General features: G+C 42.0%; 1 protein-coding gene across 1 annotated transcript in view; it reads right to left on the bottom strand.

Annotated features, from left to right (window-relative positions):
- Positions 1–14,723, bottom strand: part of LOC128857208 (chondroitin sulfate synthase 2) — an 87,911-nt gene that overhangs the window by 27,047 nt on the left and 46,141 nt on the right. Inside the window, exon 2 of the mRNA XM_054092851.1 lies at positions 9,405–10,085. Coding sequence (XP_053948826.1) covers positions 9,405–10,085 — 681 coding nt within the window. The remainder of the gene's footprint in view (positions 1–9,404; positions 10,086–14,723) is intronic.

Below are 14,723 nucleotides of genomic sequence, written 5' to 3'. Positions count from 1 at the left end.
TTTGGATATCCCGCAGAGAAAGACTTAAAATTTGTTGCTATTAAAATCTAAATTTACGTACACATATGTATGTAGGTAGCCGCGACGCTGCTGCTGCTCAGTGGTGGTGTAAAATTTCAAGAAAATACCGTTTCATATTTGCTTATGTACATATTTTTACATGTTTTTGTTCTTGTAATGTAATGCTTAGTGGTGTTTTTTCGTACTATTTTCAGGGTCAGCAATAAATCATTGAACTCGCATAAGAATTACTGACGAATTCTCACCTCAAATTGTAGAATTGGTATCAAATTGTCTTGTATATTACTTTACGTACTACACACATACGTACGCATAAATATATACATACACACATATGTACACTTGTATTTACGATAATCCGAGTGGTCACAAAGTGGTATGGCATGATTTACGCGCCCGTCTGACCCCTCACAACCGTCTATACAATATAAAGCGAGCATTGGCCTATTCGCCTGATTGTTTGATTAAGCATGTGTAATTTTTATGTCTGTTTGTATGTGTATGTTTGCGCGGGAAGTCAACACATAATTTATAGAACAAATAAAATATAAAATTAAATTAAAGCTCTACTAAACCAGAAATATGACTGGTGATAAAAAAAAAAATGCTAAATGCGGCACGAGTAAATATGAAAAGCGAACATACACACATCCATGCATGCGCACATGTGTATATATATGCGTGTGTGTAGGGGAAGATGCATGCAAATAAAAAGAGCAGGCGTCCGAAATTCCGCTGTCGTCACAGTTATTATTGCTGTTCTTATCGCAGTTCATCGGCTAAACCGATCGGGTTTTTTTGATTAACGGCTTTCAATGAATTAGGTGAACTACCTAAGCGAAGAAGACATTATTGCCAATTCCTTCAATGATTATGTTTTTTTTTTCGTTTTCAGTTTAACAGACAACTTTTAAATTTGCTTATATGCATGTTAAAATATTTTAAATATTCTGATTAAAATTGTGGATTCAAGTGGACGTGAGCAAAGCAGGCCATTGCAAAGTGGCACATATACATACATATGTACATACGAGTACATATATTTCATTGCTGAAAAGACAAATCAAAATTGAAAATATCTGAAGAGTGCTCTGTCCATTCATCTGGCGGCGAAAATAGGAAAAAGACTAGCAGAAGACTAATTGGCGGCACGCGTACGATGTTTGGCCTATGTTATGTTGTGCCTATTGGCCTCGTGCTAGATAAGTGGTCACTTCAATGCCAATGCGCAGTTTAGCAAGATTCGCAATTACCTCGATGATTGTGTATAGAACTTCCTTAGGGAAATTAGCGGTCATCGATAAACGTCTAAAATTAGTTAGAGATCGACTGGCTACCGACGAGTGTTTAGCGACTGCTTAAAAAAGCCCCAGCACTGTAATAGGAGATTTTCGTTGACCCAATCGACTTAACTCATATAAAGAATCGTAGCATGGAGGCCCCTAAATGAAGCTGTATGTGTCGATGAGTAGTTTCCTCCACACTTTCCAAGCGGTGTCTAGCGTCCAAGGAGGTGTATAACATTTATTTATGTGCAAAGATCAATTTAAGATATGTACTTCCGAGATCAGCGAATTGCCATTCTGCTTGACAGTCAGGCTGCACCTAAGGCTTTGTCATCCTGAGAGGTCAAGTCCTCACACACAGGCTCATAGCCCATTGTGATGCCGCGCGAGGAGCTTGTCCCTATCTCTCCTAAAACCAGTGTGTGCTTTTCAAAAATTTTAAAATATCTCTGATTTCTGTAGAACTGAGATCTTCTAACTCATTAAAAAATTGTCTACCCAGAATAGTACACCTGCGTATGGATAGAGCAGGGCAGTGGCACACTAGGTGCGAGATTGTCTCTTCCTCGTCCTCATCTAGACAACTTCTACAGAAGTCATGTGTTTGCATACCCTTCCTTTGGGCGTGTCTACCTATTAGGCAGCGCCCCGTTAACCGTAGGGTTAAGCCAGACTAAGTCCTTATTGGGAGGGTTTAACCAAAAAACCTTTAAGCAGCTCACATGCCTCCCTCAGATAAACTGAGAATACTCACTGGCACTCCCACAGTCTACTGCAGATTGCGCAACTAACTGTATGAGCTCGGGATACGGTCTGCCGACTTCTGTCGTTCATGCGACTAAACTTCGATAACTTCAATACATTTTCCCCTCGAATGCAATGTTATAGGGAGAAGAAGAAGTAGACATCTCTGCCTGGTACGGCCGGACCAACACTGTTCCATCCAGGTTTGTTGCGGAAACTGGATGCGTATGTGACATTGTGATGAGCAGAGGGCACAAAATACCTTTAGGTCGAAGTGTTAGCCTCCTTTTAATTCTATTGTATTCCCACATGTTTCCCAACACGAGGTTTATCATTATTGAAAAACTTATTTTCCACTTGGTAAATTTAAAAACTAGCCCGTCAATTGATCTCAAACTCACAGGATAAATTTGTCCTCAAACCAAAAGCCGTTTCAGTAACATATCCTAATCACCCAAGTCGCTCGATCTTATACCCCTTGAGGAGGTACCTTGAAGTCTATGAAACAAACCTAGGCACCATCTCAACACTCAACGAAAATATCGTTCGCACGTTTAATGGCATCCCAACATAGTTTCTCCAGCGAGTGACACGGAGTACGGAGGTCGGACTCCAAGAGTGCATCTGACGTAACGGGCAAACTTTAGGTTAGGTTGACCTGGCCGGCTGAAAGCCATAACATAGATCTATTGGTCCTTAGTGGTACCAGATGCAGTTTGACTCCTACGCTTCCTTGTAGTACAGGGTTTGATTGAAAAGTAATGAGCCTTCCCGCGCGGAGCGTCTGCCAAACGATCAACCGAATCCGCGCGTGAAAGCTGTTTTAAAAGTGTGTTAGGATTTTGCAGTGGCGAAAATGCAGCGATCGTTGGAGCAACGTTACTCGATCAAAATTAGCGTAAAGCTAAACAAAACGAGTACCGAAACTATTAGGCTACTCAAGGAGGCTTACGAGGACCAATCTCTGTACAGGGTGGCACAAGTCATTCAAGGAAGGCCGGGAGGACGTCGAAGACGAACAGCGATCTGGAAGGCCTTCCCTACAGCCCAGACCTGTCCCCTCCGGACTTCTTCTTGTTCCCGCGCCTGAAAAGAAAGCTGAAGGGGAGGCGTTTCGACTCCATCGAGGCGATCCAAAGAACTGGGACAGCCGAATTGAACGCGATTCCAGCGGATGAGTTTAAAAAAAGTTTCATGCAGTGGAAGGACCGCTACCAGCGGTGTATTGACGCTCAAGGTTCTATTTTGAAGAATATTAGATGTATACCTGTAAGCCAAAAGGTTTAATAAAACTGCTTAAAAAAAATAAGACTCATTACTTTTCAATCAAACCCTGTAGGCTTCTTATAATAAGCCTGCGTCTTTTGCGAATCTAAGCAAGCTCTGAAGCTGTAACCCCGAGAGACATTCTAACCTCTTATATTGTAGAGCTCCTAAACAAACGCAGGCAAAATTTAGAGGAAACAATTAAAAAAATAATTATAAAATCCGCACTTTTCTGCTTTGTAATCAACATCATTGGTCAGCTTTAAAGCTCGGGGTAAGATTTAGCTTCGTTCAAGATTCATTTCCATGAATCTCTTTCCTCCGTAACCGGTTCTCCAGTTTCTAACACCCATTAGAACTTGTCAAACCTTACGGAGTTGTATGACACGATTGATTGCTGTGGGCGGTCATCTCAGATGCTTCTTTGTAATGGTTATTGAATACATTTTTTATCATTAGTACTTCTTTTTTAATTTAGATTTTCATTCTTAATTCAGTCACCGGACACCCGGACATGTAGGCAATGCCAAACTTGAGAAAATGTAACGAGTAAAAAAATTTGCATTTAGGTTAAATGAAGCGGGTCGCTGGAAAGAAAAAACGTATGGATATGCCAGTCGATTATTGAGACAAACTCAGTTAACCTCGGTGAGGACTGACTATGTCGTCTCGACGGTAACATTTAATAGGAATTTTGCCACTCTCTTCACATCTAAGGAAGAATGGAATAAGGGAAATAGAATAAGCAACTTCGACACTACAGTATATAAAGATGGCAGTAAAATGGATTGTGGTGTTGGCGCTGGTATATGTATATTCTCATAGACTTGGAATTAAAAAATCTGTGCGTCTCCCTAATACCAGCAGTGTCTTCCAGGCGGAAGTAGTACTGGTAATTGGGGAAGCTTGTAGACTACCAATCGCATATTTATCTTTTAAGAGCAATATCGCTATTCTTTCGGATAGCCAAGCTGCAATCCAGGCACTGGACGCGGATACAACAACCTCTAAAGTGGTGGAGCAAAGTAAGAATAGCCTCACCACCTTGCGTTAAAGTGAACCGGAACGTTATGTTATCACCTACAACCTCAAGCAATCGTCGACATTGATAAGCATGAAACGACGGAACGCCTGTAGACGAACGTCATAACTGCCTTTTGGTCTATCGGGGAACAAGCCTCCAAAATGGGCATCCGTCACAACACATACTATCACAGTTGCAAACAACCGGAGAAAAAGGAAACAATCTTCCATTTCCTCTGCGAATGCCCTGCCCTATGGCAGGACAGAATGTTAACCCTGGGCAATCGCTGTTCGAGAGTCTTGAACAACTGTCGTCTGGCTTAGATGTCAACAACCTGATAAGGTTCCTAAACCGCACAGACTGGATATAGTCATGCTGTAAATAACCGTTAAACGATTTGTTAACGAGGATGTGGCAACAAAATGGTGCGGAGGCGCTAGTTGGATTCTGGAAGAATCACTACTTTAACCAACTAAGGTTACCAAGACGAATCTATTAAAAGTGGTAACGGTAAATCAGCTGATTTGTTTTTTGTTTTCTTTCGCCGTGCCCATGTGGCTGTCAGCACAGAATGAAATAAGGCGAATTCATGCTTTCTTTTCTACTTTCCCAATACTTTGCTTTGACAATCAAACGTACAAATTATTGTTGTTGATCAGTGCTACCCACCTTTAATTAATGCGCCGTGAGGGTTATTGTTGTGTATATGAATACAATAACAACAGCAAAATGTGTTATCAACAGTTTTGACCATTTTTCGTCATCTCCTGAGTGTTCAATCAACAGCAAACGCTCGCATTGCTAATAAATCATGAACGCATGCCAATACGTCTATAAAACTTGCAATTTTATTACTTATTTTAATCACCAAAATGACGCCTGTCTTTGGATATTTTATGCAATCATAAATATTACTTCCTAGCTTTAAAATATTCACGTTGGCTCACCATGTTTGGGTTGACTCATATTTATAGCGATTACCTAATTACAGCCAAATTGAGTTTTTTGATTAGTTCCAAATCTTAAGTCCTTCAAAATTTTGAATTGCATGGCACAAAGATTAAAATAGGCTAAAGGGTGGTTCATCTAGCGGCTGGAATTTGAACTATTGAATATCTGTGAAGTGCCAGAAATGTAGTTTATGTTTAGTTTTAGTTTTTATCGCTTCAACAAAGTTAGGAATAATTAAAAAATCGAGCAATCGGCCAACAAGTGGATATCTGGTGGTTGCGCTTTGAACTCCATTAGACTATTTTCTGCAGAGCGTCAACCATCCAGTCGCAATTCAAGATTTAAAGCATGAAATCGAAGTTGAGATTGGTTAGATAAGTGCGGAAACTTGCGAAAATGTATTGGATTGGGGAATAAAATCATAGCGTTTTTATATAATATTTACTTTTATTTGGCAACGATTTGTTTGCTGTTTGGCAAAGGGTACGTACCCTATGACAAGAAAGTACCGGGAATGTTTAAATAAAACAAAACAGGATTAAATTTCTGGCAAATCTTATTGTATCTCCTTCAAAATATGACCCGTCTGAAGCGACACACATGTGCCAACGTTTAACCCAGTCCTCCATGCGGCCCTGGTAGACCTACGAAGGGATGGCCTTAAGCTCCTTCGTCGCATTCTCTTTGATCTCCTCTATCGATTGAAATCTCCTCAACTTCAACTTGGGAAACAAAAAGAAGACGCACGGGGCCATATTAGGTGAATACGGTGCTTGCACGATGGTATTTACTTGGTGTTTGGTCAAATAATCCAGCACAATTTGGGCTCTGTGCGATGGCGCGTTATCATCATGGAAAATCCAAGAATTATTTGCCCACATTTTCGGCCGGCCAGGCAGACACTAATGAGTCGATGGCGCTTAAAAGTAACAGATGTGTGTCTTACAGTCCTACCAACATAAGAAAATATGGACCGGTTCCCACGTGCGCGGTTCGTTTAAATTAAACATTCCCGGTATTCATTCGATAGAACTCTTTCTGCTCTTTAAAACTATGTTAATTGTATTTTTGAGCTGTTTAATTTTTTATTATTGTAGTTTTAAGGTTTAGAAATGGAGCATCCGGGAGGCAAAAAATAACATTTTCGACACCTGCTCTTCTTTGCTTTTCAACGAGGTCAAAGAGTTGCCGAAGCAGCCCGGGGCATTTGCAACGTGTATGGAGAAGGTGTCATAGGCGAGTCTACTGCACGGAAATGGTTTGCAAAGCGCAAAAATGGCGACACGTCCCGCAGCGGAAGGCCTTCTGAATTCGATGAAGAAGGTTTCAAATCACTTTTGCAGGAGAACAGCCGCCTAACCAGTCGTGAATTGGCCGAAAGCATGAACTGCGATCATAAAACGATTCTCTATCACCTTCGTTCAATGGAATTTACCGAAAAATTGGGAGCCTGGGTGACTCACGAACTCAACGCAAAAAAAAAAACAAAGAAAGTCGCCTTCAAATTGCTTCTCAACATTTCGCCCGGCATCGAGCAACACACGGTCATAAACAGCGCTTTTTAAACCGAGTCCTCACAGGAGATGAGAAATGCTGCCTATACATCAATATTAAGCAAAGAAAGGGATGGGTGGCTCCAGGAGATACGCCAAAGCTGAGAGTCAAGCCGGATCTTCATCCAAAGAAGTTCATGATATTATATGCGTTTGGTGGGACTGGGAGGTCATGGAGCACTGGGAAATGCTATAAAAGAAAGCCACGGTCAACAAAGAGCTCTACATTGCCCGGCTACACCACGTGAATGAGGCTATTCGACTGAAAAGACCTGATCGACAAAACACAAAAAACCATGCTCCTTTACGACAACGCTAATTGCACGGTACACTAAACAAGGCTAGTTTACTGGGGCGACAGCCCTTGGTCGGGAAAAACCCGAGTCATTCCGGTTACGTAGAACCGGCTGCCATGGGAATGCTCGCGTAACCTTGGCACAATTACGTTCTGAATACTGTAGCAGGTTAGACTCCTACCTATCCAGAACTGACTCCGACATACCAAAGATATCGCACCCTAAATACAAAAGGGTCACAACTCAAAATGTACTTCTGCTCAAATATGAACGAGACGTTATCAATAAAACGGTCCGCGGATGACATATGGCAAAAATAAATTTTTTGTTTTTTGGTAGGACTGTTATAAGCTTACATGGCAAATTTCAGCGTGATATGTCACATAGTTTGTTTTCTGTGCTACTGTAAACAAGTCAAGCTCGAGTGTGGAAAATTTTGAGTTGTGCCCCTTTTGTATTTAGGGTGCGATATGCCCAGCCTGTGAAGACACCCCGCACGACACTAATCACCTTTTCACATGCCCCATCTAATCCACTCATCTAACACTAACACCCCTCTCACTCTGAACCCAGCCTATCGAAACAGCAAGTTTCCTCGGCCTGCCGTTAGATGAGTGAGACGAAGACGACCGGTGGTTACTCTACACTGACAGGGCAAAATTACTGCTACAACAACAACGACAACGCCAGGCCCCATGTTGGCCAAGTCGTTAAAGCCGCACTCCAACAGCTCGAATGGGAGGCCCGCATCCGCCGTATTTTCCGGAACTTGCACCGACCAATTACCATCTTTTCTGCTCCCTGTGAAACCATAGGAAGGACGTTACCATCGATAACAAAGAGGTTCTTGAATACTGGCTCACCAACTTCTTTGACACCAGACCAGATGAATTTTTGCGGAAAGGCATGAAGAAATTGGTCGAGAGGTGAGAAGGGGTTGTAAACAGCAACGGCGTATTTAAGGGTGGTTAAGTTTCAAGGGCCGGTGTTGATTTGGAATAAAATACAATTTTTTTAGGAAATTATTGTCATTTCTCTTTGTTATGATAATATTGGTATGGCTCAATTAGGTATGGAGCAAAATATCGGCCAAATGGCCGCCGTGGCCTCGGCGGCACACCTCTATCCGATGGTACAAATTTTCGATGACGCTGAGGCATAATTGAGGTTCTATGCCGTGAATGTGCCGAATTATCGCACCCTTTAGCTCTTGAATTGTTGCTGGCTTATCGACGTACACCTTTTCTTTCAAACGACCCAAAAGAAAGAAGTCCAACGGTGTCAAATCACATGATCTTGGCGACCAATTGACATCGCCGGAACATGAGATTATTCGGCTATCAAATCTTTCGCGCAAAAGAGCTATTGTTCCGTTAGCTGTGTGACAAGTGGCACCGTCCTGTTGAAACCACATATCACCCACATCCGTATCTTCCAATTCGGGCCATAAAAAGTTCGTTATCATCTCACGATAGCGAACACTATTCACAGTAACTGCCTGACCGGCCTCATTTTGGAAAAAATACGGCCCAATGATGCCGCCGGCCCATAAACCGCACCAAACAGTCACTCTTTGTGGGTGCATTGGTTTTTCGACAATCACTCTTGGATTATCATTCGCCCAAATGCGGCAATTCTGCTTATTCACGAATCCACTGAGGTGAAAATGTGCCTCATCACTGAAGATGATTTTCTTCACGAAGTGCGCGATATGCATTTTGATTTGAACGCCTGTTTTCATAATAAGCCTGAATACCTTTAACGCGTTGCTCGATTGTGTATCTTTCCATGGTTCAAATTGAGTAGGTCTGAAATTGAAAAATGTCAAATGAACTGCAGAACAAAACTTGACGTTTAGGTGTGGTTCACATTCAACATCGGCCCTTGAAATTTAATCACCCTTTATAGTTGATTAACTTATTGTTTCTTGTTTAAAAAGCACTACGAACTTATTCCCTAATCCGATAAGTTAAAAATATGGAATTTTTATTTATAAACGAATGAAATGAAATTCTAAACGCTTGATAAGGCACCCTGTGTAATTATAGATGTTTTACATATTGTACGTACAAGTGATATTTTATTCACAACATTTTTTTTTCTTTATTCTGTTGCTACCTTTTCCATTATTCAACAGCTTGCACGCTCGATTCGGAGTTGTGACACTGAATATGTATTGGATTATATGAAGCAGAAAGCAGTGCACACAAATATTTGTTTTCATGTTCATTTGCATGCTTCACGTCGGGCATTATGTACTCACCTGAAAGCTCGACTGGCATCCTGACAAATTGCTCGAATACTTTACACACCGCCCGATGTTGACGCTGTGCACATTGGTGACGCCATTCCTCACACACCAGTCCAAATTGTTGCGCATCTTCCTTATGACGCTGCTGCTCAGCAAAATGCCGCCATTTAAATCACAGTAATTACGATCACTTTGAGTACCGAGATCATTAACACCATTGGAATTTGCAGAGCGATCACCCGCCGCCCCTGCCGCCGCCGCCGCCGCATAAACACTATCACCGTCTGCGGCGATGTTTTGCTCCAATTTCGCACCCATATACAGATCGAATGTGATGCTGATGTGATAGAGCATTGCTTTCAATTTGCGTGCATCCACGTAAACTGTATCTGGCATAATCAGAAAATAATCATAGTCGTCGAGGTAATTGTCTGCAATGTATTTTATCACATGGAATGGACGTAAACTTTCACGAGTATCTGTGAAACCGACAATATTCTTGAGTTTGTAGTTCGTTTTCACATTGTCGGCATTGATGAAGAATTTTATCTTATTCACTAAATGCGCTGTGGTGCGATTGATCGCTGTGGCTAGTGTATTGATGTTGTCCTGTGATGTCATGACGCCAATGAAGATTTTCTCGCGTATGCCCAGCTCGGAGGAGTAATAACGCGGCCGATTGACATTCTTCGCCTGAAAGAGAACGGATGCGGAAATTGAAATTAAAAATCAACGCTTTAAAATTTCATATTAAATTTTGGGAAAATCTAAGCAATAATACAACAACAACAAAACAAAAAAAATAAAATAATAAGGTTGCGAGAATGTAAAGGGCGGTTAAATTTCAAGGGCCGATGTTGAATGTGAACCACACCTAAAAGTCAAATGTTTTTCTGCATTTTATTTAACATTTTTCAATTTGAGACTAACTCAATTTGAACCATGGAAAGATACAAAATCGAGCAACGCGTCAAAGTTATTCAGGCTTATTATGAAAACGGGCGTTCAAATCAAAATGCATATCGCGCACTTCGTGATTTTTTCGGTCAATTTAATGGTCCTCAGTGGATTCGTCAATAAGCAGAATTGCCGCATTTGGGCGAATGATAATCCAAGAGTGATTGTCGAAAAACCAATGCACCCACAAAGAGTGACTGTTTGGTGCGGTTTATGGGCCGGCGGCATCATTGGGCCGTATTTTTTCCAAAATGAGGCCGGTCAGGCAGTTACTGTGAATAGTGTTCGCTATCGTGAGATGATAACGAACTTTTTATGGCCCGAATTGGAAGATATAGATGTGGACGATATGTGGTTTCAACAGGACGGTGCCACTTTTCACACAGCTAACGAAACAATGGCTCCTTTGCGCGAAAAATTTGATTGCCGAATAATCTCACGTCGCAGCGATGTCAATTGGACGCCAAGATCATGTGATTTGACACCGTGGCACTTCTTTCTTTGGGGTTATTTGAAAGAAAAGGTGTACGTCGATAAGCCAGCAACAATTCAAGAGCTAAAGGATGAGATAATTTGGCACATTAACGGCATAGAGCCTGACAGCATAATGCATCAGCGTCATCGAAAATTTGGACCATCGGATGGAGGTGTGCTGCCGAGGCCGCGGCAGCCATTTGGCCCATATTTTGTTGCATACGTAATTGAGCCACATCAATATTATCATAATAAAGAGAAATGACAATAATTTCCTAAAAAAAAGTGTATTTTACTCAAAATCAACACCGGCCCTTGAAACTTAACACTACCCTTTACAATGTACTATACACAGACCCTGTATGGCACTCCAAGTGTAACCAATTAAAAAGGCCATAAATTTAGTTTGGAAAATTATTTTTATTCAATTCAAAGTAAAAACTGTGTGAAAATAATACAAAATTAAGAATTAATTTACTTTTGCTCGATATGATCACCTTTTGCCTTGACTATGGCCTTGAGACGTTCCAAAAACGAATGGCAAGCTGCCCGAATGTGACTTGCAGGTATTTTTGTTCACTCGCGGACAATGGATTTTTTCAGCGCCTCGAGACTAGTCAGTTTTAGTTCGGACCCTGCTCTACAAATGGCCTAAAGAGAATAATCCGTCGGATTCGCGTCTGGTGAATTTAAGAACCATTTTGTGGACGTTATGAAGTTAGGAACGTTGTTTTTTAGCCTTTCTTGGTTCACTCGAGCTTTGTGAGACGGTGCCGAGTCCTGTTGAAACGTCCATGATCTGCCACCGAAATGTTTGTCTGTTCACAGCTTCAAAGCAACCTCCTGAATACCGCCGAAAATCATTACCTGCACGGTGGGTCAAATAAACCCTACGGTTTTGGGAGTTAACGAATTGCGCAATTTGAAAGATTCTCTCGTCAGAAAACAACTATTCGGAAATAGTTTACTTTCGGCCAAGCGAAGCAACTCTTTCTCTCTCTCAAGTCTGACTTGTTGCTGCTTTAGTGTGAGATCATGCGCCTTTTGGATCTTGTAGGGCTTGACTTTGAGATCATTTTTCAGTATGCGGCGAATGCTACGGTCAGATTTTCCAGCCAAAGTAATGCAATCACATTCCATTACGTTTGAAACCCATTACTGATATTCTTTTTTTAAACAATACTCTGGACTGTAATTTAGTCAACTAACAAACAGCTGATGCCCGTGCCCGAGCTGCGCGAGCGGTCTGAAGTTGGTTATACTTCGAGTGCCGGACCCTGTAATAAATGTAGAGTGATAGTATTCATTTCAAAGTTCTTTAGCAAAAACAAAGTACGCCAAATGCAATACCGGCCAGGCAAGGGACCTGTGAGGTAGTTTCTCCGAGAGGATTGGGATCCCCTTGACAGCCTGCGCTCTACTCTGGAACGGTGGGCTTCGTGTCCACTCAGCAAGCGCTGGGCCAGTACAACAACTTGTAAAGTCACGAATCCTACTGTTCACGTGTGGATCAGAAGCGTTCGAGGAATCTTCTGAGGATGACAAAATCTCGACTTTCAAACTTCGAAGCAATCCTATCGGGTTACTATCCGCGAGGTATGCATATTGTGAGGCAAATTCAAGGCGAGTCAAGGCAAAAGGTGGTCATATCGCGCAAAAGTAAATTAATTCTTAATTTTGTATTACTTTCACACATTTTTTACTTTGAATTGAATAAAAGTAATTTTCAAAACTAAATTTATGGCCTTTTTAATTGGTTACACTTCGAGTGCCGGACCTTGTATATATTATTACATTTATTTATTTATTTTAATGTTTTTTTTTAATATTTTGTTTTTTTAATTTTATTTTTTAATTTTTAATTTTATTTTTTACAATTTTTTTAATTTTTTTTTTTCATAATGTTTTACTTTTTTTGTTCTTAGTTTCTTATGTTCATTTAAATCTTTTTTTATTTATTTATAATTTTTAATTTTTTATATTTGTTTTATTGTTTTTATTTTTTTTAAATATTTTATCCGCCCTTGACAAATTTTCGACAACATTTTTCTGGCAGCACTAACGAAGTTCTTCGAATTTGTACCAGCTCTGAAGTGGACATTTTGTTCACTAGTTCAGTTTCCCTTGTCATGTCGGTCTCCTTGCCGCGGGGATGAGGCTTAAGTGGCGAGTTAACCCCATTCTATGGAGATTAACTTACCACGAACTAAGAGGGCAGCTCCATATAGGAATTGGGTATCCACTCAACCGCGGAACGGCGGAATTGGTGGCCACCCAAGTACTATGTGGAGAGTACCGTACCGACAACCTGGCAGGAGGTATAAAATGCATTTTCCTACAATGTGGAGGCTAAACAACGATCTCTCTGCACGAGGTAACCCACTTCTGGGAAATCCTCCCGTCGAGCAATCGACGGCTCGGGCATCGGATGTGCAGGCCCGAACCCCACATTCTCCTATGACCGGAACTGGCACCCAGGGTTCCGGAGGAAGTGCACTACTAGTGGTGAAACATGGCACATTGGCTATGCCAATGGAGAGCCGAGTGAGTGTGAGCGATACACCGCCGTCGAAACGATCTGAAGCAACTGAACAAGTTGTGGAGGATGTGGAGATGGCGGACAATCTCTCAATAGACTCAGACGGATCTCTGGTACCGAGTAAGTCTTTTACAACGGTTAAACCTGGTGTGAATCAGGTAAGTACCGGTAAAAAGACCGAAGTTATTGGAGATTCGAACGCAGGTGTTGGTCTAACCGCAAGGCAGATCAAACGAAGAAGACAGAAGGCGAGGCAAGCCGAAGCACTAGCTAAGGCAAGGACTCAAGCTCCGTCAACTTCGACACCTGTAACGGAAACGGGAAAGCGTGGCAGAACAGAGGATTCCTCTGTAGCGCTGCGCTCTTCCGGAAACGAAACGGGGTCTGTGCCAACGACCGGGAGGAGGAGAAAGGCAAAGAAGAGGAAAGTCGAGAGACGGAATTCGGAAATGCCTGCATCCTCGACACAATCCAAGGCAGACAAACCTTTGCCTGACAAGGTAGAGGCTAAGGGACCTCAAATGTCGAATGACACTCTTCCGTCAACGTCTGGCGAATCATTCGCGAGAATGGCAGCAAAGGCAATGACGGTGGAGATACATACCGACAAACAAGATGGTCTACTGTCCAAAGGGCAACAAGACTATCTTGACAGCTATCTTTGGAAAGCTATCGGTGAGTCGAAAGACGCGCCGACGTTCGAGGGGAAAAGGTGCACTGTTCCAATGCTTTTTCCCGAGAATGGCTAGAAAAAGCGATAGCAAAGATTCCAGCCTGCGAAAACAGCAAGTTCATTCTTGTTGAGAGTAGCAAAGAAAGGCTGGTACGAGCGAGTGTCTGGATTCCGGGCCCTTCCTGTAATTCAGCAGAACTCCTCAAACGCATCCGTGTTCAGAATAAGGATCTTGACACGACTCTCTAGAGAGTATACTCGTGCACCAGGCAGAAATCCGCTACCACTTCGGAGGCGGGTTCCCACCTGGTACTGGGTATCGATCTTGGGCCCCTCAAGGTGCTTAAGTCGAAGTACGGGTGCCGTCCTCACCTACATCTGGGGTGGATCCAGTTCCGTGTCCAGGATAAGGTGGAGGACAAAGCGTAAGTATACTCAGTCTCATGACTGAAGTAATATTTACACAAATAAATCTGCAGCATAGCAAAGCGTCTACGGCTCTCTTGTGCCGTAGGCATGCAAAACTGCAAACAAACCCACACATAATACTTATACAAGGACCATGGGTATGTCACAAGCGTATCTGTGGTCTAAGTGCTATGTCGTGGGGACAAATACTTCATTGTGAAGGGAATGTGAGACCGCGAGCATGTATTATCATGCCGAGGTTGATCGAACACACGATGTT

This window comes from Anastrepha ludens, chromosome 3 (genome assembly GCF_028408465.1).
Source record: "Anastrepha ludens isolate Willacy chromosome 3, idAnaLude1.1, whole genome shotgun sequence".
NCBI lineage: Eukaryota > Metazoa > Arthropoda > Insecta > Diptera > Tephritidae > Anastrepha > Anastrepha ludens.
The sequence above is the reverse complement of the archived record's forward strand: the minus strand, read 5'-3'. Positions and strand labels throughout refer to the sequence as shown.